At 42.4% G+C, this 24108-nt stretch overlaps 1 protein-coding gene across 1 annotated transcript in view; it reads right to left on the minus strand.

The window, feature by feature from the left end:
* Nucleotides 1–24108, minus strand: part of LOC127640548 (relaxin receptor 2-like) — an 88432-nt gene that overhangs the window by 60902 nt on the left and 3422 nt on the right. Inside the window, exons 2-3 of the mRNA XM_052123173.1 lie at nucleotides 17260–17388; nucleotides 16942–17013 (exon numbers count right to left, since the gene is read on the minus strand). Of these exons, the coding sequence (XP_051979133.1) occupies nucleotides 16942–17013; nucleotides 17260–17388 (201 nt within the window). The remainder of the gene's footprint in view (nucleotides 1–16941; nucleotides 17014–17259; nucleotides 17389–24108) is intronic.

Here is a 24108-nt window from a genome sequence, read left to right on the forward strand (position 1 = left end):
GTGGTTCTGACTTGTCTCACCTCTGCCAAAACTGAGTTTCGGTGGTCACAGGAGGCTGAATTAGCCTTCACCAAACTCAAAAGGCTGCTTTGTTTTTGCCCCAATTCTAATCAACCCGATCCTTATCTTCATTTTGTGGTAGAGGTGGATGAGTCGGATGTGGGGGTAGGTGCGGTACTCTCCCAACAAAGTCCCTCTGATGACAAAATGCACCAGTGTGCCTTTTACTCCCATCGTCTTTCTCCCACTGAACAAAATTATGATTCTGGCAATCATGAGCTGCTGACTATCAAGGTAGCCTTGGAAGAATAGTGCCATTACTTAGAGGGATCTGGGGTGCCTTTCATTTTCTGGACCAATCATAAAAACCTTGAATACATCCCTTCTGCTAAAAGTTTGATATCCAGGCAGGTTAGGTGGGTCATTTTGACTATACCATCTCTTAGCGTCCAGGTTCCAAGAACATCAAACCGGACACCCTCTGAAATGGAGGTAGCGGCAGTTTCTTGGGAGATCGATTTGAAAGTCTGCACGGCTTTACAAGGGTTAACACCCAGACATTATCCATTGGGGTCATTCATCCAAGTTATCCTGCCATCCTGGAGTCAGGCGTACCCTGGCTCTAGTCAAGCAGAGGTTTTGGTGGCCATCCATGGCCCGTGATATTTGCCAATTTGTTGGTTCCTGCTGTGTCTGTGCTGTTTCCAAGTCTTCCTGTACCTCTCCAGCTGGACTCCTTCAACTGCTGTCAGTATCTTTGAGACCCTGGTCCCACATAGCCCTTGATTTTGTTAAAGCCCCCCTTGCAGAGGTTCATGGTCATCTTGACCGCAGTGCATTTCATCCCTCTACCCAAATTACCCTCAGCTAGAGAGACAGCGTTTGCTGTCGTTGATCACGTCTTTCGAATCCATGGCCTCCCATGGATTTAGGCTACCAGCCACCTTTGTTTTCAACACTGGAACCCGAAGTTGCGGTCCCCTCCACACATGCGTTCATCCAGAAGTGTCGTCATACTTGGATAAGAGCCAACTCACTCCCAAATTTATTGGCCCTTTTACTGTTACCAAAATCATTAGCTCAGTAACTTTTCATCTCAAATTACCCCCAGCGTACAAAATGATTCACCCCACTTTCCATGTTTCCAAATTTAAACTGGTTATTCATTCTCCCATTAATTTTCCTGGCCCTCCTGTTCCCCCACCACCGCATCTCGTAGACGGGGAACCCACTTATTCGATCAGGCGTATTCTGGATTCTAGATGGAGGGGGCGTGGTTTCCTGTACCTGGTGGTTTGGTAAGGTTAGATTCCAGAGGAGAGGAGTTGTGTCCCGGCCTGTGACATACTTGATCATTCTCTCATTGACAGCTTCCATCAGCAATAGGTCACCTGTCCTGAGTGCGCCGAGATGTGGAGGTACTGTCATGGGAGGATTCATTCTTCCAGTTTGTTTCTGTGTTGTTGCTGGTGCGGAGTTAATCACGCGGCAGCATTGCCCAGCAATGCTCATTACCAGCCGATGCTTGATTATCTTGCTACCTGCTATTTCCCTTATAAGCAGCCCTTTTGTGTGAGTTCAGCATCGGATCGTTCTCTTGTTGTGTGCTTTTTTGCTCGGTTTCTCACGTTTTTCTCTCTATTTTTCTAGTCTGGATTTTTACCTATTTTTCCTGTGTTCTAGCCATTACCATCACCTCCATTCTCTGGATCACTCACCACTGTTTCCCTCTACTCCAGTCACTGCCACCTTACACCTGGGAAAATATATTACCTCTACTCTTTCCTCGTTGAGTCCTCCACCTTCATCTTCTCCCATCTCATCTCTGGACTGTTCCATTGTTTTTGCTACTTCATATTTTTTTGCTTATAAAACATTGTTATATTTTTACTCCTGCGTTTGGGTCCTATTTATACCACAACAGATATCCATTCGATGCAGAAGTTGTTACTCCACCCACTGAGTAACAAAATTAACGACAGCTCTACATTGTTGAACCATCGTGGTTCAAACGATGGATGTGCGACATAGTTACTAGGGTTTCAGGAAACAGTTGTGACTAGCTAGTTTGTTTCTCTAATGATGCATCATACTATTGTCGTTAAGCAGAGTTACCTCATTGTACGGGAAATGCACCCCTGTTACACTCAGCAGATAATTGATCACATTTTGTCTCTATCGAAGTAGGCTACTTAACATCCAACACACAAACTACAGCCACATTTGAGCACTAATAGGTTCACTGCATCCTCTTTTAGCGAAGCCTGTCCTTGTTTCGGAATTCTGGTCAACTGTCTGGCATAATCAATGTTGCTGTCTACACTGGGTGCATTATGTGACATGACGCTTGAAGCTTTCTACACTGGACGTGTCAAAACTCGCTTCTACGAGAATCTAGTTTATTTTCAATGAGAAGTATGCGGAAGTCGTGGAAAGCGGCAAATCGCAGGCGGTTTTGCTAGTGGCACGGAGGCGGCACGCAAGCGGTGCTCGTGCACCCAATATCCTATGGCATCCCTTTTATGGGGTGTGAAAGCTGACAACACTTTGCTAACTAAGCAGCCAATCATGTCAATCATCACTTACCTTGACGTTAGAGAAGAAGCGTGACACTCTCGTCGTCTACCCTCTCGTCAGAGAATGGGCATGTGAAAGCTATGGACAAAGCTACGTCTCATCTGTGATGTGATGTCAGCTATCACACCTCACACCCTTTAGGCTCTAAAATACGACTTTGCATCATGTACTCGTCTCAATGGACATGTCACTCAATGTCTTGATTTTATAAAGGTTCTACTATTTACTCAATTAAATTCAAGACGCAGAAAAGACGTAGACATGATGCAGACCACATGTGTCAGTGAAGTATCTAAGCAGTGGAGTGATTTGTGTTCAATTTTGCAAACAGCGTGTCAGCGTCTGCCCCAATTACTTCCTTCACTCACTCATCTTAATGAACGCGACGTCTGCGTCTGCCATTTTTTTAAAGCACGTAACTATTGTTCCTGTTATCCCCTATAATTATGTGTTTTTCTTGTCCAACTTTTCAATGAACTTATAAATATAGTTTGAAACTAAGAATTTATTGCATCACACTCTTTTTTTTTTATCTACTGCATGGCAATAATAAATTGTTATATTGTCAGTATAAAGAATAACTAGAATGAAATAAGAGATGCTTAAATTTAAAAACTCAAATATAACATAAATAAATGCATAATTGTAACGAGGCAGGCAAAGAATGAGGATCTAAGTGCAGCTTTATTAAAATAAACAACAAAACTCAGAGTAAAGAAAAACACAGGGAACCTAGCACAGAGCATAACAAAACATGCAAGAACTGACAAATGAACTGGGGGAAACAAGGGCTTAAATACACAAAGGAACAAACAAGGGAATGAGGAACACATGGGGAAACAATCAGGGAATGAGAAATAATCTGGGAGAACCAATCAAGGAACTACAAAAGACTACAAAACTAACAGGAACTAAACAAGAATTTCAACATAAAAGCACAAAAACAAAAGACAACAGGGAATATGACAATAATAGTGAAATATAAATGTGATCAAAGATAGAAAATAAATACAATTATTATAATTTATATGAAATCAACTTATTAATTTGCATCACATAATATATTATTATAATAAAAAGATAATTCAGTTGACAGTCATTTGGTTTGATGCATGCAACTTTGTTTAGATTTATATGCATTTTATCTAAAGCAACTTACAAATGAGTAAAACATTATAAGGGTCTGTTTGTATCAAAACAGATTAGGCTGCTTTACAAACACCTAAAAAATAAAGTCTGTAAAATGTTTCTGGCAGATTCTATCATGTTCGTATTTTGATCAGCCCCCTGAAGTATTTCAAAGACAAGATAATATACAAAATGGTTCCCTTCAAGTCCAAATGCTTCACCACCTCATCAAAGTTTAAATGTCCTACATAATTGGCCTCTGCCATTAGACATTGTTTTTACAAAAATTAACAGGGGCGTAAATGGGACTTTATAAAAAGACAAAGTATAATAAGAAATGTTTTCACCTTAAAACATAAGCCTTGATTTACTTTCTTGACTTTATGTTTTTATCACTGTCATGATCTAATGTTATATTAACATTTTAGCCCCAATAGCACCTGTTAAGAAATTAATAATTATTTTAGAGGGCTGAATTTTTTTTTTAAATGTACATGAAATATTTGACACACTTTAGGTGTAGGTTCGCAATAACACTTTAACTAATTGTGTACAATATCTGAGTCCGTTCAGCAACACACTTCATTAATTCAATCTGATTTAGCAAGAACAAGAAGTATTAGTTATAAATGTCACAAATCAGACGAAGGCAGATGAGGAGTGGGGATCTAAAAGCAGCGATGACTTTATTAAATAAAAAGGCAACACGAAAAAAAACACGAACAAAGGAAACATCCACGAGGGGAAAAGGTAACAGGCGTCCACATACATCAAAGACCGACAGGGGAAAGGAGAAACCAACAGGGTTAAATATACAAATACAATGAAGACTAAACGAGACACAGGTGAGAACAATGAAGAGTGCCCTAGGAGGCTCGAGAGGCGCTGGCTCTTGGACGGTCCTGGCTACTGGCGCTGGCCCTTGGACGATCATGGCTACTGGCGTTGGCCCTGGGACGGTCCTGGCTGCTGGCGCTGGCCCTTGGACGGTCATGGCTGCTGGCGTTGGCCCTGGGACGGTCATGGCTGCTGGCGCTGGCTCTTGGACGGTCATGGCTGCTGGCGCTGGCTCTTGGACGGTCGAGGCTACAGGCGCTGGCTCAGGGACGGTCGAGGCTACAGGCGCTGGCTCAGGGACGGTCGAGGCTACAGGCGCTGGCAATGCTGGCTTACTGACAGTGGCAGGCGTGGGCGCTGGCTCGCTGACCGTGGCAGGCGCGGGTGCTGGCTCGCTGACCGTGGCAGGCGCGGGCGCTGGCTCGCTGACCGTGGCAGGCGCGGGCGCTGGCTCGCTGACCGTGGCAGGCGCGGGCGCTGGCTCGCTGACCGTGGCAGGCGTGGGCGCTGGCTCGCTGACCGTGGCAGGCGTGGGCGCTGGCTCGCTGACCGTGGCAGGCGTGGGTGCTGGCTCGCTGATCGTGGCCGGCGTGAGCTGGAGAGCGGAAGCTTTTCGTCTCCTCCTTCTCCGGGCGGACGAAGTTGGCAGCGCTGGCTCATCAATCAGGGCAGGCATGGGCTCAGGCTCGAAAGCCGGAATCACAAGGGGTGGTTCGTCGGCCGCGAGTTTCTTCAGAGCGAGACTCACGTACTCCCTCCACGTGTGGTCTCCGGGTTCCGGCGCTTCCCTCAGCTGGGATGATGGTAACCCGACCCGGTAGATAGTCTTCAGGGAAGCGTCGTCGAACCCGGTGTGGATGGTGACCGTGGAGAAGAGACGTGAGTAGTCGCGAACGGTCAGGTTTGCCTGGGCCAGTGTGGTGAAAACCACTGCTAGATCCATTATGGGTCGGTCATTCTGTCACAAATCAGACGAAGGCAGACGAGGAGTGGGGATCTAAAAGCAGCGATGACTTTATTAAATAAAAAGGCAACACAAAAAAAAACACGAACAAAGGAAACATCCATGAGGGGAAAAGGTAAAACAAAACACGGAGGTATACAAAGGGTTAACCAAACACGGAAGGCTTACAGAGGGGGTACCGGGGACTAAACCAAGACAGAAAGCACGGGTAACAGGCGTCCACATACATCAAAGACCGACAGGGGAAAGGAGAAACAAACGGGGTTAAATACACAAACACAATGAAGACTAAACGAGACACAGGTGAGAACAATGAAGAGTGCAGGCAGTGAGAGAGGCCAGGAATTGTGGGAATTGTAGTTTTACACACGGACAGTGAGACTCAGGGCGGACAACAGGGAAAACGTGACATGGAACGGGATCGGTGACGGGTGAAACGGAAAACACGGAGCAGACAACTCAGATGAGTTGTACCAACTCATGCACAAAGGTAGGCCTATTGTTGATTGTTTTAGGCTAATTAATTTTTTATTCATCCATTTATTATTTTATTGTAATATATTATTTTATATAATTTAATTATATAATTTTTGCTTATTTCTTTTCATTTTGAAAAACAAACTATCAAAATGTACACGGCGGTTCTCTCTAACTGTAGCTTTGGTCTTCAGTAGTCAACACCCAATCGCTTTGCACCACTTACTGGTGAGAACGAATAGCACCAGGTTGAGTGTGTGCATCGGTACACTGCTGCTTTTCCTGCAGTTCCCGGATGTGGAAGGTTGAATTTCCAACCGAATTTGAACCACTGAATTTGAGAAAACAAATTGTTACGCGAAATAGAACAGGCTGAATTTTACATGTTGAAAAATCTAGATGGTATTTTTAAATGAACTGAATATTTTGAATGAACTTTGGAAGATGAATATTTTTTTTTTTAATTTTAACAATGAAATTAGTTATGAAATGTTTCCAAATGAAATATTCAATGCGTAAAAATACAACCAAGTTAAATTTCAGCCTCCCAAAATGCAAGCATTTTTGATAATACAATGCATTTATTTTTTCGATTAGATCAGTTTGACGTGCTTTTATGCTTCAACAACTTTAGTCATGAATTTAGCTCCATACACACCCTACTCAACAAACAGTCTTCTCTTTGACTAAACACATTGCTCGGCAACTGGGTCCTGCTGAGCAACAGCCTTTAGGTTGTCAAAATCCACTAAAGAATATGTCGTCTAACCATAACAATGGTGCTCCGCAGGGCTGTGTCAGTTTCTACAGATACATCATAACGATTGTTCTGACAAACTCTATCACAGTCTGATTTGAAAGCTGTTCTGCTGCTGACAGGACGGCCCTGAAACCGATAGTAAAAAAATGTGTACATCACTGGGGCCCACCTTTCTGCCATCAGGATGTCTAGACCATGAAATGTATGTAGAAGGAATGCCACAGGCTTCAAGGATGGACCCCACTCACCTGTCAGATTGTATGTTCACTCCACATCCCTCAGGATGGAGGATAAGAAGCATCGACACAGACTTAAAACAGATTCTTTCCACTGGCAGTCAGAAGTCTTAACAACCCTTTCTGATTGCTCACACATGCAGAAGCCTACATGACTTTCCCATAAAGACTCATGTTGCCATACATATTGCATCTGTATTGCATAATTTATCGCACTAGTCAGCTCAATAAACAATAAACAATAATCTACATCAATCTCAAAACTGTGACAATTATTACAATAAGATGCACAATGCTCTTTTTATTCACTGCAGTAGGTCATTTTTTTCTTTTCTTTTTTTAAACTAAATAATATGTTGTTTTTCAATATTCTCTCTTTGTTTTTGAATGAACTTAAGTAAATTATGTAAAGTAAATTAGAAAATAAATAGTTATAAGCATTATGATTTATTAAAATGATTAGTTATAAGCTTATAATTTAGTTATAAGTATCTATAAGCTTTTGCAACTGAATGTTTCAGTTATGTGGAAACGGGCAAGGTATGGAGGCTTATGTGGAGCATAAATAGTTGTTGGTAAATGATAAGTGTTGTAGTTACAGTATGTTTGTCTCTATCATGGAGAACAGTGTTCCTTATGGTGAACCTTGTAACCAATTTACTGCATAAGTGTTTAGTACAGAAGAACTGATGCTATAATCGTAGCAGTGTCTAAAGAAGAAATTGGGAAAGATTTACATCAAGATAGAAAACTATCTTGAGAAGAGAATACTGAACTACACTTATGTATGTATTTAAATTACCCTAAAAAAAATACCTAATGCATGCTTTTTCATTTATTGTAGGTTAAAACGGGGCTAAATGCTCTGCGGGGTAAAAGGCTCCATTGATTTGATTTTTCCCAAAACTCTAAATAGAAACAAAAACCACCACATTACAAACACCTGTTTGTCGCTATGCACTACAAAATGTTCCTGATCCATGAGATCTTTGCGTGTGGTGCCTACAGGTTGATTTTGAGGTAATTTTATCTCATTTGTAATCTTTTTTTTAAATGTTGCAAATTTATGTAGCTAATGAAAATTCCTGAAATTAACAAATTTCTTTTGAGATTTCTTTTTTTTTCCTACACAAATTATGTTGCTCTATCAATAGTCATTACAAATAAATAAATATTTTTGACCTTGATACATTTTTTGACCAAAGCAAAGATACATTTCCTTAAAGGGTGCCTTTAGCCCTGTTGTACCCTATACTGAATGATTCAATTGGACTGGATTTACTCACTTTAATCAATACATTTATATTATTGTCAACTCATCTCAATGTAAAAATCTATTTTGTGCAACCACTTACTGTATTATGTACATTCGAAAAGCATCTTCTCAGTGTAATTAATGTCTGTAATGTTGCTGAATATAGTATTAACTAAATGGTGAATGTTCCTGTGAAACTACATTTTGTTTTTCATTCTACCAGTCAAAGAAAAATGACAACAAAACTGACTTTTACTTTGCCTAATGATTTTGTCAGCTGTAATTCAAGGTGATCCCAAAGGGCACAACCTAAACATTCACTAGAATGTGAAAATTGTTGATGTAATAATGCAATTAATATTTAACTTATTAGTTTTTATCCATGAAACACTTTGACATTGAAGGAGATCTATTATGCCCCTTTTTACAAGATGTAATATAAGTATCAGGTGTCCCCAGAATGTGTCTGTGAAGTTTCAGCTCAAAATACCCCACGGATAATTTTTTTATACCATGTTGTAAATGCATCTTGTTAGGTGGAATCAAAAACATGCTGTTTTCATGTTGTCTCTTTAAATACAAATGAACTGCTGCTCACCGCCTCCAACATAGTTTGGTCTCCATGAATACAATCAGAGAAAATGGTAACTTTATCTGCATTAGCCGGGGAATCAGCAAACAAGCACATTCGGAAAGGCGATTTGCAAACATTCACAAAATATAAAGTGCGTTACTTACATCTTCAGGATATAAAGCTGGAACACGAAAAGTTGGAACAACATTTTTTGAAAATCCTGATTATATTGACACTCATTCACAAAGCAGTCTGAAGTGAAATGATTTGCAAAAACATACACACATTTTTGTGTTTTGGGACACATTGGGAAAAATTGTCCACTGCGTCTTCAGTGGCTCTGATCTATTTGCACCTATTTAAAAAAAATAACAAATTATGGGGGCATTATCCCCCTGCAACAGAGGGGCTTTTTACCTCAAATATTATCCTTTCACTTATTGGACAGTTATTGAAAAACGTTTTATTAAATTAGCTTGAACAAAACTGAAAATAGAAAGTAAGCATTTTGTCTCAAAATAAAGGTGATAATTTCTGGGATTTTCATTAGCTACATTAATTTGGAACATTTAAAAAAATATATTAAATCTAGTTAAAATAACCTAAAAATCAAACTTTAGACATTACATGCAATGATCTCATGGATCAGGACAATTTTGCTGTCCATAGCGACAAACAGGCGATTAGGAAAGTGCTGTGTTAGTTTTTGTTGCTATTTAGTGTTTATACCAGGGAGCCTTTAGCAACAATGTACCCTAATGTAGCTGTATATAACAAAGATAAAAAAGATTTGGACCCCTCTTTTAATAATTTCTCTTTGTAGCCCTGACCTACAATATACCACAATGACCAAACTCTTCAAAAACCAGCCAGCTATTACAGAGAATGGGACATCCCCCCTCATACTGCTTTCACCTCCACTACATTTACAATTGTGTTCTGAGCAGTTTTAAACCCCTGGGTGTTCCCTTCCAGCCCACGTAGGGCAGCCTTCTCCAAAAAGCAGTAGCAGCCTATCACTATCCATTAAGTCTAACGCTCTAGGGAGACACACATAACATGGAGAAAACCCTGTTAAGTGCTACATGACACATTACAGTTAGAACAACTGCCTATACCAGATCCAACTTGCCCAACAGCTCCAGCGATCCAGAGACATGACAGATTTGCTCTACTGTACAACAATTCTGTATACAGTCATAAAACCCAGAAAAGTTATTTTTAAGCCATGGATTTCTATGAAAATTTCTAAAAGGTTTTAGGAATGGCTTTTTTCATAAATGAGGAAAAGGTCTGTGGTTAACATTATTTGAAAAAGCATGAAACATTTTTTAGGCATGAAACAATTTGACAGGTTCTTTGAACTGGTCGGCTCATTTACATGTGATTTGTCAAGCCATTCAGCTCACATGGTGTAAACTGATAGGACCTTTGACATGTATCGGGTAGCAAATCAACTTGTCTTTTTTTGCCTAACATTTCAATTTGCACAGTTTGCAAGTAAGCCAGTTTTACTGCAGCATTCTGCAAACATTTTCCCTGAAACCCCCCACCTACCCAGCTCCACCTGTCTAGATCTGCCACATGGGGATTGTATTTATGTCTAATTGTGAAGCAGCATGTCATACATGCTTAACTCAGCATATCTGTGTATGTTCTAGTGATAGTAGCACTCTGTACTGGCTCTGCCGTAGCAGCGCAGATCGAGTCTGCCAATATCCTATCAAGATGTCATATCCACATTAACATGCTAAATCTTTCCAAGAGTTGTCATGACTGATCTTTCCAGTTTTGTGCTACAAACAAATAAATGCTTTTTCTCTATCTGAATGCCATGCCAGACTGATCACATCTCATGATAGGTCAAAAGTCGTTCAGCTGAAATTGGGCTGTGCTTACTTAAATTCAAACCCCAACCCCCATTGGCAGAAGCCAGAAGTGGAGGTATGGGCACCTGTGAGCTCCTTTTTAAAAGTGAAATGTCCACAGAGCTTTTAATTTTTAAGAAGTAATTAATGTAATTCAGTCATCAGGAATACATATTATATTAATTTCAATCAAACTCCAACCCTAAACCTACCCATCGGTGGAGTAAAAATGTAATCTTATTGGGGAAGTGCAACTTCTGAATCACGTTCATCCATGGAACCAGAACCTATTTATATGAAGCTGCCTGCGCAACGCACTAACAGTAGTGCCACAGGAAAAGGTAAACAACTTGTTCCCCTTCTGTCGCTCTCTCCACGTTGTGTCAGAGAATCAACACTAGGGGTCTCTCTTGAGCGCCGATATATACCTCTGTTCTATGAAAAAAGGCCAATGAGAAGTTGGCAGACGGTATTTGCATATCCCGCCCCATACGGGCATTTAAGCGGGGCGAATACGGGAGTTCATTCAGAAAATTTCTTCGGAGCCGATGGTCATGCATGCAGTCTGCTGCGAGTCAGTTCCTGTTTAATCCTCTGACACTCTGCATGCTGTTGGATCTTACGGTGCATCACAGCGGCTTTCTCCTTCCTTGCACGGCTGTGCATTTTGTTGCCCCTGGGCACTTCAACAGCGCAGACAACTTGAAGGAGTTATTCTAAAAGAGTAATTTCACTCTAAAAAGAGCAAAACACAGCGGCGTTGAACGTCCTTCTGAGGACGCGTCTTTTTAAAGACGATTTTTCCGCCCCTGTGTAGTTTCTGGATGCGGTTGATTTCTCCCCACCTCTGACGGTCATAAAAACTGCCTCGCATACTTGGGTTGCGATCACACGCAGGCAGCGTTTTTATGAATGGTCTATGTTTTCAGTACGAGAACATAGCCATGACAGCATTGCGCTCACTAGGCTTTTTGTAGTGAGAGAAAGCCACTTCAGCCGCCCCCCATGCCTCGCCTCCTTCCTACGGGATTGAGGCAGGCGCCGCGGGTGATGAAGACGATCTGGGGACAATGACGGGCTCCGTTTTGTCGGGTGAACCCCCTCGAAACCCCCCGCCTCCCTGGCACGCTTGCTTGTTTCCGTCTGAGCTTGGGATGAGCATTCTCTCCAATGGGTTATGGTTTCAGTGTGAGAACATAACCGTGGCAGCGTTGCGATCTCTGCTTTCTCTTGTAGTGAGAGCAAGCCACTTCAGCCACCCCCCGCGCCTCTCCTCCTTCCTACGGGATTGAGGCAGGCGCCGCGGGCAATGAAAGACGAGACCTCCCGCCTCCCTGGCACGCTTGCCTGCTTCCCCCGAGCTCGGGATTAGTGAGCCGCTTAACGGCCTACCGTCCGGTCCCTCGAGCTCCCCAGCATTGGATGATGACATCACCGCTGCATCGGGGAGCGTAACAGCGGCGTTTGACGCGGATAACTCGCCTGGACCGCCACCTTCAGGTCTGCTGCCCAGTCTGAGCCTGACGCACGGAGGTCCGCTATGCTTCCCCGGGCTTAATTGGTTCCGCAGGCATGTGCGCCGCTCACAGCCGTGCCCCCGGTTCCTTCTCGGACGTGCATGACGAGCTGAGCAAGCCCAGCTTCCTTGCTCCTCCACTCTCGCTACCCTCGGTCGTAGAACGGTCCCAGACTGCTCCACCCTGCATGCCATGGCCCCCTCCTGCAAGTCCACCGGGCCAAGGCACTTCAAAATCTGCACTTGGGTAGTCCTGATCTTGACGCGCCGCAGGAACCGCACTCGAACAGGCGATGGCCACCCCCCGTGGTCCAGAAATGCAACGCATGGACAGGACCTGGTCGCAGTACAGGAGGCAGACAAAGCACGCTTTCTCAAAACACCCCTGTCTCCCAGCTCCGTCCATTCGGCGACACCACTTGACGAATCCGCCCAGCAGTCCTCAGTGGTGAAGAAACAGACGGAGGCTATTTAACACATCTTGCCCTGCCGCAAACCTGCCGCCAGTGGCCATGCCCTGTCTGCTAGCCGAGGGCGTCCTCCTGCGGCTGTCAAGAAAGAAAGAAAGTGGTGCTCCGCCTCAACTAACAAAAGAGAGTGGGCCCAGCTCTCAACCCCAGCGTCGAGCCCCCCTAAGAAGTTGGACGCCCCTCATCTCACGGACACCCTCGAGGACCCGGAAGGCTCCCAGGTGCTCCTGAGATGACCGACCCAGAGACCGAGACGGTAGCTCCGGAGCTGGTAAGACCGCTCCGTTCCCCGGTGGAGGGCCGGGAGGAGAATCTTTTGTTAAATTCATTACATTCTCAATAATAGAGCTATTTCCTTTTGTCTCTGGGTCACCTGGCCCGCATATGCCGTTCTCACGGCACTTTGCTTCCAGGTCTCAACAGTCCTGGCATGCTGGACGCGGCCACAGTCCGCCTTCAGCCCCACGACTGTTCCCCGGCCGGCCGGTTCAGACGAGTCCAGAGGACACCAACATCAGACCTCCTCCTCAGTCACGAAACCGCCCCCTGCTGGGTGCGCGGAGCAAGGTAAGTGCTTCGAGTCTGTTCTCAGCATCAGAGCCTCGGGACGTTTCACTTCCTCCCGACGCCGTATTACCTGTTCCGCACCGCTGCGAAGCCCCGCCGGATATGTCCAAAATACTCGTCCCCTTGGTACCCCTAGCATGGAGTTTAGAGGCGTGGCCATTCGACTCGGAGGCAGACCCTGCCCTTTCGTTGCTGTGTCTGGTACGTGCTTTGCATATCTATCTGGACCGCACGCAGAACAGCTCCGCTTGTCTGCTTCGGGGGGACAGCAGAAAGGGAACGCTGTTTCCAAACAGAGGCTCGCCCACTGGGTTGTCGACGCCATTTTACTGGCTTATCACACCCAGGCCGTGCCCCCCCCCTTGTGGGTCCGAGCTCACTCAACCAGAAGTGTTGCATCCTCATGGGCACTGGCCAGGGGCACCTCCCTAGCAGACATCTGCAGAGCAACGGGGTGGGCAACACCTAACACTTTCGCAAGATTCTGCAATCTCCGAGTTGAGTCAGTATCGTCCTGTGTTTTCTCAGGTCCGAGCCCGTAGAACTCGGTAACACGCTGACGATCTGGCCGGGTGAATTGCTTGTGCCTAGCGCCCTTTCCCTCAACCGAGGTAAAATTGTGCGCCTTTTTTCCCAGGAGACCCCATCATAAAGGTCGGGTCCCTGGTTGATTCCTTCCTAGCCCTTGTGGGTCCGCAGTTCAGCGGAGGAACGCGCCGACCCTGTACTGGAATAGGTGCTCCACAGGTTAAGGCCTCCTGTTCGGACTCCCCCTGTGTGTAATTCCGCGGTACTGTCCCCTCACGAGCGGACTCCCGTGTCTCCCTTAGGCAGTTCCAGCTGCCTCGGTCGCCATGCTGTAAGCTTCCCCCCTCTACGAGGCTGGATCTACCACCGCGCCAACTTTCCCATATGGGTCTCCGTATATAGGTGTGGTCTCCGCAGGGTCTTCTCCCCCTGAAAGAATAGGAAACGGGGTAAGACCCCCTTCCCTTAATGCATGTAAGGGCTCCGGCTGTAGTTGCTCTATGCGAGAAACATAGAGAGAAAAGAGGCCCAGCCAGGCTTGGCCCGTTCCCAGGTTGGCAAGCATCACCTTGTTCCCCTTTCCAGGGTAACCAGAAGGATTCTGATGGCTTTAATGGGGCATTGGAGAAGGGTACGTGCAGCCTGATACAGCTGGTCGCCTTTGCACGTAAGAATACCTGCCCGCTCCTGTATCAGCAGTTCACGTACACGGCTCAGCACATGGAACGTTTAAAGTTGGACCCCTAGTGTCGCTTCTCTGACACAACGTGGAGAGAGCGACAGAAGGGGAACATCTAGGTTATGTATGTAACCTCCGTTCCCCGATGGAGGGACCGAGACATTGTGTCTTCCCCGCCACGTCGCTGAGCCGAGCCAATGTTGTGGCCGGACCATTTCCAGCTCCTCAGAAAAATCCTGAATGAACTCCCGTATTCGCCCGCTTAAATGCCCGTATGTCCAGGAGTGGGATATGCAAATACCGTCTGCCAACTTCTCAATGGCCTTTTTTCATAGAACAGAGGTATATATCGGCGCTCAAGAGAGACCCCTAGTGTCGCTTCTCTGACACAACGTCTCGTTCCCTCCATCGGGGAACGGAGGTTACATATGTAACCTAGACGTAATTGGATACTTTAATGCTTCGATTAAATTCATGATGAAATAGTTAATTAGTGAATAGTGTGTTTCTACAATGGCACCTGCAAATGAAAACTATTGATTTTTAATTATGCTGCATCCACACCACTAGGTGTCACTGTAAGTCCAAGATGACACACACAAAAAGTTACTGAGAGCACCTAAATGACTGATCTTGTTAATTAAAAAAACTAAACAAAAAACAGAAGTCTGATCATATGCAGTTAATTTACTGTTATACTGATTGCTTTCAAATATAATTCTAAATTAGCCATTTTAATCTTAGAAATCACAAAGAATCTTTCATTATATAGCTAAATTGGTATTTGTACAAAAATCTATTTCATAAATATATTTGCCTTGAAAGTACTTGGTATCAGAATGGAAATAAGTGATGTCACTTATACAAAACAAAACTGGTATATTGTATATTAAAATTGTTCACAGCACACCACCACTGCAGTGTAACATATGTGATTCAAAGTCAGCGTGGAAGAGATTAAAAAAGAAAGCATTCATTAATATTGTGTGAGATATGTGTCACCTTCTTTTCCTCCCATCCTTTCATCCAGGAAAAAAAAAAAACTCTTTTGGCGAGTCTTTGTAATTTTCTTAAAGATTTTTGATAATAAAATCAGAACTGTGACGGATTGATTAGTTGCAGAGTGTAAAAGAGTTTGTTGTTTGACATTTTTTTTTTTTTTTTTAAACAAATTGATCTTCAGAAGTGAGACAATGAACCGTGACCAGTATATTCACCAAAATAAATACACTGCCCGTGTCCTTCATTCTGGCAGTCTAAGATGAAAGAGGGAAGTAAACATCTCTTTCGCAATGAGTTCTTCAAGCTGGACTGTAAGAGGGATCACATTTCTTTGTTATATAATGTATGTAATAATATATAATGTTATTTTATAAAGAAATTTCTAGAAGTGTAGTGGGAATAAAAACAATAAAGTAGAAAGTTTAGATCTAATGGTCAAATGGTCCTCATACACTCCATGGAATTCAATATTCATATAGTCTTTTAAAGCATTTCACTAAAATATGAAAAAATCAAAATCAAAATGGAAAATCAAGCAGCCAACCTGGATTCTGGTCTGGTTCATGTGTCATCCACTGATAAAACTTAGTAATAACACCCACTGAATAATGGCACCCACTGATAACATCCTATGATCACACCTGATGATTACATCCACTGATAACACCCAGAGATGTCACCTACTCACAACAGCCAATGATAACACTTGATAGCATCAATTAATAACACATTTAATGATAAATCCCAGCGATAATATTCGATGATCTGTTCCATCCAACTGAGAGCTTTTTGGTATTACTGATAACCTATGGGCTTACTTGCTTTTGTTTAAAGATTCATAATAAAATTATATTTGCATACAAATGTAAAACTAGCACAGGCACATATACAAGGCTTAGAAAACAAACAATAACAGTGAATAGAAAACCTCACTCACAATTCGGGCTCATATTTTTACAGGACAAGCTGAGAAACATTGTGCTTCAGGATTCAAGAAAACAGAAACAGCATTGAATGATCATTTATGTTCTCTATATAAATGTTGATGCTGTGAACATTTCAGAACAACCCTATCTCATGAACATTCATACATATTTTAAGAGTTGGCTATTTCGTATGATTTCATACGTTTTGTTCATATGAATTCGTATGATTTCATCACGTGCAAATGCCCGGACGTCTAATACGTAAGTGAGTGCGAGTTCCGAGCACGAGGTTTTAAGTACATGTTTATTAATATTATGGCCTTACCCAAACCCCTTATCTAAACCTAACAGATCAGTAGAGTGTGTAAACATGATAAGAAGCTGTTGTGTGCAGTGCAGTTGTACGACATCATATGAATTAGCCAAATTTAGAAAAGTCATACGAATCCATACGATTTCGTTGTGAAAGTGTGTAGCAAATTCAGAAATACATTTAAAGCAACACAGAGGAGACTTGCTACTTGTCTTAACTGAGAGTATAGGCCTAATAAAAGGAAAGACAAATAAGAATACTTACTGCATTCTTTTGACTCCTGTACTCTTGTTTTCATGAAGGCATCAAACAGATGGGGCCAACCACTGTTATCCACTACAACACACACACATACACACATGTTCTGGTCATCTTATTTATAAATATTTGGAATATTCATACTTGTAGCAACATCACATTTACACAAGGGAATATCACTGTGTAAATGTGTGATTTGTTTGTGTTTATTTATATGTATGCTTTTTTGCATGTACATGATCAGTTGGGTTTGTGTATGTGAGAGAGTGAGAATGCATGTGTGTGTGTTTCTATGTGATTTTGTGCATGTGCGCACTTCCTTACCACAGTTCTCCTCATCTGCTCCATTAGGACAGTCCTGCTGCCCATTGCAGTGCTGTGGTTGAGGCAAACACACCGACAGATTCCCACACGGAAACTGACCCAATGGACACATGTCTGAACCTAAAGAATCTACACTCAAAACACACACATGCACAGAAATAAGGTAACTTCAAGAATTGTGTTTAAGTTATAATTTAATAGTTAATTTCAGTCAACCCGCATTGTGAAGCGGCATAAATGTCTGAAGTTCAGGCATGAAACTTTGATAGATTCTTTGAACTTGTTAACTGTAAGCCAATTGGCTAGCTCACGTATAACATATTAAGTCAATCGGCTCCTTTGAAATGTAATCGGGTAGCCAATCAACTTAGGTACTTTTTTGTCTAACATTTCAATTGCTCAGATTTGCAGATAAGCCATTTCACAGCAGCACACTGCGTGATTTTTTTCTCTGAAACAATCCTCCTCCCCAGCTTCACCTGCCTGGATCTGCCACATAGAGAATGTATATACAATGTATAACTGTGTAGCAGCATGTCCACATGCTTAACTCTGTCTGTGTATGTTCTTGCAGTAGTAATATAGTCCTAAATGCCACATTAATAAATACAAAAATTAAAAATTGGTGTAAATGCCAAGAGGCACATTTCAAACAGTCCTGAATAAACCAGTCAACCAGCAAAATCTCCCCAAAACCACCAATCATATTTCACAAATTAGAATGCAGACACTTGTTTTTAATTTGAAATCAAGGCTGTTGAACAGAAATGTGGATTTGAAAAAAAATGTATGCAAAACATGAGGCAAACATACATTTTAAAAGTTAAAATCAACAAATTAACAAAAGTTAATTATAATCACAAAACAGGGATTAGAAAAAGCTAACATCAAATTCCAATCCAGCCCCAGCAGTTCTTTGATATTTTTAGTTTACAGTCCCTGAAATTTGCAGAACACAAGTAAACTCTCCGTTAGTCGCTGTTGGTGCAATTCTGGAAGTCAGAGATCATGATGCTGGTAGGTCACGTGACTGATGGAAGATTTTGGTTGGTTTGTGGTAACCCTACCACCACTCGCGTGACCTCTTAGCCTCATGACAACATCATAGTGTATAATGCTGTTGAGATGTAACACCTTGGAACCATCATGTGATTATAAGTCAGTAAGATTTCTTGAATGACATTTTTCATTTTATGATCATTATCTTTGCAATCTTTTCATTCAAATCTCAGTTACTTTGCTTACAAAGACATTGGTCCAGATTATCTTATACCCTCAAAGAAATGTAACATTATTGTAAAACTATAGCAATTCTACCAGCCAAGATTATATATATTGAAAATAAAATCACAACGCTCTTGCACTAGACTTTCAAAGCTTTCAAAGCAAAAAGGCTTGTTTCTGCTGATACAAAGCCAAGCAGTCTGCACAATATACCCAGACAGACATATTTTCCTATGTTTTGGAATCTGGACAGAGGATGCATTTCCATTAAAGCAAATGGGAGATTAGACAGCAAAGGCACTCCAGGTACAGTTCCAATTAAATAATGTGTGCAACTTAACCGACACATCACATCGGGATGTTGTCATATATGAAATCATTAATTATAATTAAATAATTATTTACCACATTATAATAAGTTTATAATGGCATCTTATAATTTGTTACATAATGACCCAGGGAAATTTTTTTTAGGGAATTATTATTACATGTAGAGGGACATTATGCTGAACTTTTCCAAAAAAAAAAAAAACATAGCCAAAATAAAACATCTAAAGCATTGTCATATGGTGAATAAAATGGCCTAAAGTCAGGGATTTTATTGTCTTTTTTTAATTTTCCAGTATTTTAAAAACTGAAGCATCTTTTTATTACTCTTCAGCATCATTCATAAAACATAAAAAAAGGCACTCAGTGGCCTCGTAGTCACACACAAACGAATAAATGCTTCTATCGAGCACACACACAGGTACAGAGTGTCCTCTTTCTCTCTCTCTCATGCCTCGTGCATCTTTTTATGTCTCCCTCCACCATCACTACAACAAGAAACAGGTGTTAAAGATAATGACAACCCAGGTGACGAGCCTTACTGCTCTCCCTGCAGACAGACACACGATCATGCCCCCATCACTATAATCTGTATATAGCAATGGTTCATGGTTTAGCTAGTTGGCATGGGCAGTTGACGTAACTTTGCCGTGTTTTCTATGATTATTCGCATGGCATTTACAGCTCAGGTGATTGGCTCAAAATACCTTTTGAACTGAGCAGAACTGAGCATATATGAGCAAAGATTGCAGATTTCAAATCGTTACTTCAGGGGATCCTACGCCTGCCGAGCAGATAGCTTTCTCCGGGTATTATAAACCCTGTAGTGTGTGTTTACTAACTTGCCTATTCATTCACTCAGTAGATCCTATGTTACAATCATATCTTTTGACTTGATGGACAGTTGCATTTTCATTTAGCTTTCACTCTTTAACTTAAACCATATGTCATGTAATTACATGTTGTTGTCATCTATCGCCCCCCAGGTCAGCTGACAAGCTTTCTTGAGGAATTGGATGTCCTGCTGTCCTCCTTGCCAGAGGAGGTTCTTGGTTCTTGGTGATTTCAACATACACCAAGACAAACCCCAGGCCATTGAACTGAATACTCTTCTGGCCTCATTTGACTTGGAAAGACTACACACCACAGCAACTCACAGGTCGGGCAACCAGCTGGACCTCATTTTTACACGTAACTGTACCACCTCTAATATTCTTGTTACACCTTTACATGTCTCTGATCACTACTTTGTTCAATTCAACATGATTCTCCCATCCATTGTAAAACCGACCCCACCTTTGGTTTCCTTTCGCCGTAACCTCCGTTCCCTCTCACCCTCTCGCCTTTCCACTGATGTCTCTGCCTCTCTTCCCACAATAAATGTATTTTCCATGCTTGATGTAAACACTGCCACAGACACACTTAGCTCTACTTTAACAACCTGTCTAGACAACATCTGTCCTCTCTCCTCTAGACCAGCACGGACTACACCACCCAGCCCCTGGCTGTCTGACGTCCTTCGTGAACATCGGATTGATCTCAGGGCAGCTGAGAGGAGATGGAGGAAATCTAAAGATCCAGCTGATCTAGGTAAATATCAGCTTCTGCTTGCAACTTTTTAATTAACGTTAAAACTGCAAAAACTTCATATTACCAGACCAAGATCAACAGCACCACAGACACTCGTAGCTTGTTTAGAACATTTAACACACTTCTCTGCCCTCCCCCTGCACCACCTGACACATCGCTGACAGCAGATATATTCGCCACATTTTTTACTGATAAGGTTACAGCCATCCGCAATACATTCACAGCACCACACCCTGTCAAACACCTGGCTCCTGTATGCAACCCTTCTTTCCCTATGTTCTCTCCTTTAACTGACACTGAGGTCTCTAAACTCCTCCTCTCCAACCACCCCACAACCTGTTCCCTTGACCCCATTCCATCACACCTTCTCCAGGCCATCTCTCCGTCCATCCTACCGGCACTTACACACATAATTAACACATCCCTTCTCGCAGGCACTTTTCCCACTACATTTAAGCAGGCTCGAGTAACCCCACTGCTGAAAAAACCTGCACTTAACCCCACACAGATAGAACACTACAGACCAGTCTCTCTCATCCCATTCATGGCAAAAACACTTGAAAGGGCAGTTTTCAATCAGATCTCCGCCTATCTCTCACAGAACAAGCTGCTGGATGACAATCAGTCAGGCTTCAAAAGTGGACACTCCACTGAGACTGCCCTGCTGTCTGTCATCGAGTCGCTGAGACAGGCTAAAGCTGAATCCAGATCATCCGTTCTGATTCTGCTGGACCTTTCTGCAGCCTTTGACACAGTCAACCATCAGATCCTACTCTCCACCCTCTCTAAACTGGGTATCACTGGAACTGTGCTTGACTGGTTCAACTCTTATCTCTCAGAAAGGTCCTTTGAGGTAGCATCGAGAGGGAAGTATCCAAGCCACACCAGTTACTTACTGGGGTACCTCAGGGATCAGTGCTTGGGCCACTTCTCTTCTCCATATACACAACATCACTGGGACCCATCATTCAGTCACGTGGTTTCTCTTACCACTGCTACGCTGATGACACGCTAACTCTACTTGTCTTTCCAGCCCAACGACACCACAGTGACCGCTCGAATTGCTGCCTGTCTGGCAGACATCTCAGCCTGGATGAAGGAACACCACCTTCAACTCAACCCTGCCAAGACCGAACTCCTTGTCTTTCCAGCCAACCCGGCTGTTGAACACAACATCACCGTGCAGCTGGGTCCAACTACAGTTGCGCCTTCCAAAACGGTCAGAAATCTAGGGGTAACCATTGATGATGGGCTAAATTTCACAGACCACATTTCAAAAACTGCAAGATCATGTAGATTTACACTCTACAATATCAGGAAGATAAGACCCTTCCTCTCTGTACATGCCACACAACTGCTCGTTCAGTCCCTTGTCATAACTAGACTGGACTACTGTAACGCTCTCATTGCAGGCCTTCCTGCATGTGCTATTAGACCCCTGCAAATGATCCAGAATGCAGCAGCACGTCTGGTCTTTAATTAGCCTAAGAGAGCACAAGTTACAACACTCTTTGTCTCTCTCCACTGGCTGCCGGTTCATGCATGTATTCAATTCAAGGCCCTGATGCTGGCATATAAAACAGTCACTGGGTCTGCTCCAGCATACCTAAAAACATTTATGCAGAGCTACGTTCCCACCAGAAGCCTGCGGTCGGATAAGGAACGTCGCCTTGTCGTACCAAAACAAAGAGGCACCAAAACACTTTCCCGGACTTTCAGTTTCATCATACCACGGTGGTGGAATGACCTTCCCAACTCAATCCGGGAAGCTAACTCACTCTCTATCTTCAAAAAGCGGCTAAAAACACATCTTTTCCAAAAGCACTTAACCGGTCACTAAAAAAAAAAAAAAAAAAAAAAATTACATTTCTTGTTGCACTTAAATCTGTTTGGTGTACTATTCTGATGATAGTGAAACTTTGTAATATGGCACTTTTTGTACCACTGTCTCCCTAAGATGATTCCCTGATGTTCTTCCTCTTTTGTAAGTCGCTTTGGATAAAAGCGTCTGCCAAATGAATAAATGTAAATGTAAATGTAAATGTCACTGTGCATCCAGCATTCTTCATTCTGCTTTTCATCTACCGCATGCTATAATCAATGGCCTCTCTCTCTCTCTCTCTCTCTCTCTCTCTCTCTCTCTCTCTCTCTCTCTCTGCTTGCAGGATGAATATAAAGATGAATATAAAGTAGTGTAAGGAAGCAGGTTGGTCTACATGAGTCCCCAGGGAGCCGCTGTCATGTACCACAGATACATCAACACACCCTCATCAAATCGAAGAGGCAGCTGAATCCTCTCTGTCTCTCTATCACTCTTCTATATTCAATCTCACAGATGAACACTTGAATAATCCTCTTGTATGTCTTCCCGATATACTCAGAGCTCTGCCATCATTATTGGCAGGTAAGTCAGTCACGTACATGATAAGTTTGCACACAACCCAATTACCTCACCTCCCCAGAACATCAACCCAGATTGTGGTTGCTCAAGTACCTCTCTACTTCCTTTAATAAATCTCTCTCACATGCACAAAAACACTGGACATCCACAGATCTTCAGTATCACTTTACACAAAGAATGAAAAATAAAGAAGACAGATCCAGTGATTGAGATAAAAAGAGATAAATCTCACTTGCTGTGTAGCTCAGAATCTGAAAGGTGTGTTTTTTCTTATTCATGACTCTCTCTCTCTCTCTCACACACACACACACACACACACACACACACACACACACACACACACACACATGTTGGTCTACCTATCATTATTAGGACTTTCCATAGACATAATGACTTTTATACTGTACAAACTATAGATTCTATCCTCTAAACCTAACACAACCCCTAAACCTAACCCTCACAGAAAACCTTCTGCATTTTTACATTTTCAATAAAAAATTGTTTAGTATGATTTTTAAGCGATTTGAATTATGGGGACACTACAAATGTCCTCATAAATCACATTTATAGCATAATACCCTTGTAATTACTAATTTGTAACTTACAAAATTGTCCTCGTAAATCACAAAAACACGCACACACACACACACACACACACACACACACACACACACGTTGGGTTTCCATGTTTTATGGGGACTTTCCATAGCCATAATGGTTTTTATACTGTACAAACTTTATATTCTATCCCCTAACCCTCACAGAAAACTTTCTGCATTTTTACATTTTCAAAAAACATAATTTAGTATGATTTATAAGCTGTTTCCCTCATGGGGACAATTATGTCAAAGATTTTGGGTTTTTCTATCCTTATGGGGACATTTGGTCCCACAAAGAGATAAATACGCACTCACTCACACACACACTCACTCACACACACACACACACACACACACACACACACACACACACACACACACACACACACACACACACACACACACACACACACACACACACACACACGTGCTGGTGTGGCTATCTTTATGAAGACTCTCCATACACATAATGATTTTTAGAGTGTACGAACTATAGACTATATCCCCTAACCCTAACCTACCCCTGAACCTAACTCTCACAAAAAAACTTTCTGCATTTTTACATTTAAAAAAAAAAAAAACTTAGTATGTTTTTTTAAGTGATTTGAAATGTCCTCATTAACCACATTAATAGCATAATACCTTTAATATAATTACCAGTTTGTAACCTAAAACAAACACACACACACACACACACACATTTATGCA

Source organism: Xyrauchen texanus, chromosome 4 (assembly GCF_025860055.1).
Source record: "Xyrauchen texanus isolate HMW12.3.18 chromosome 4, RBS_HiC_50CHRs, whole genome shotgun sequence".
Taxonomy (NCBI): domain Eukaryota; kingdom Metazoa; phylum Chordata; class Actinopteri; order Cypriniformes; family Catostomidae; genus Xyrauchen; species Xyrauchen texanus.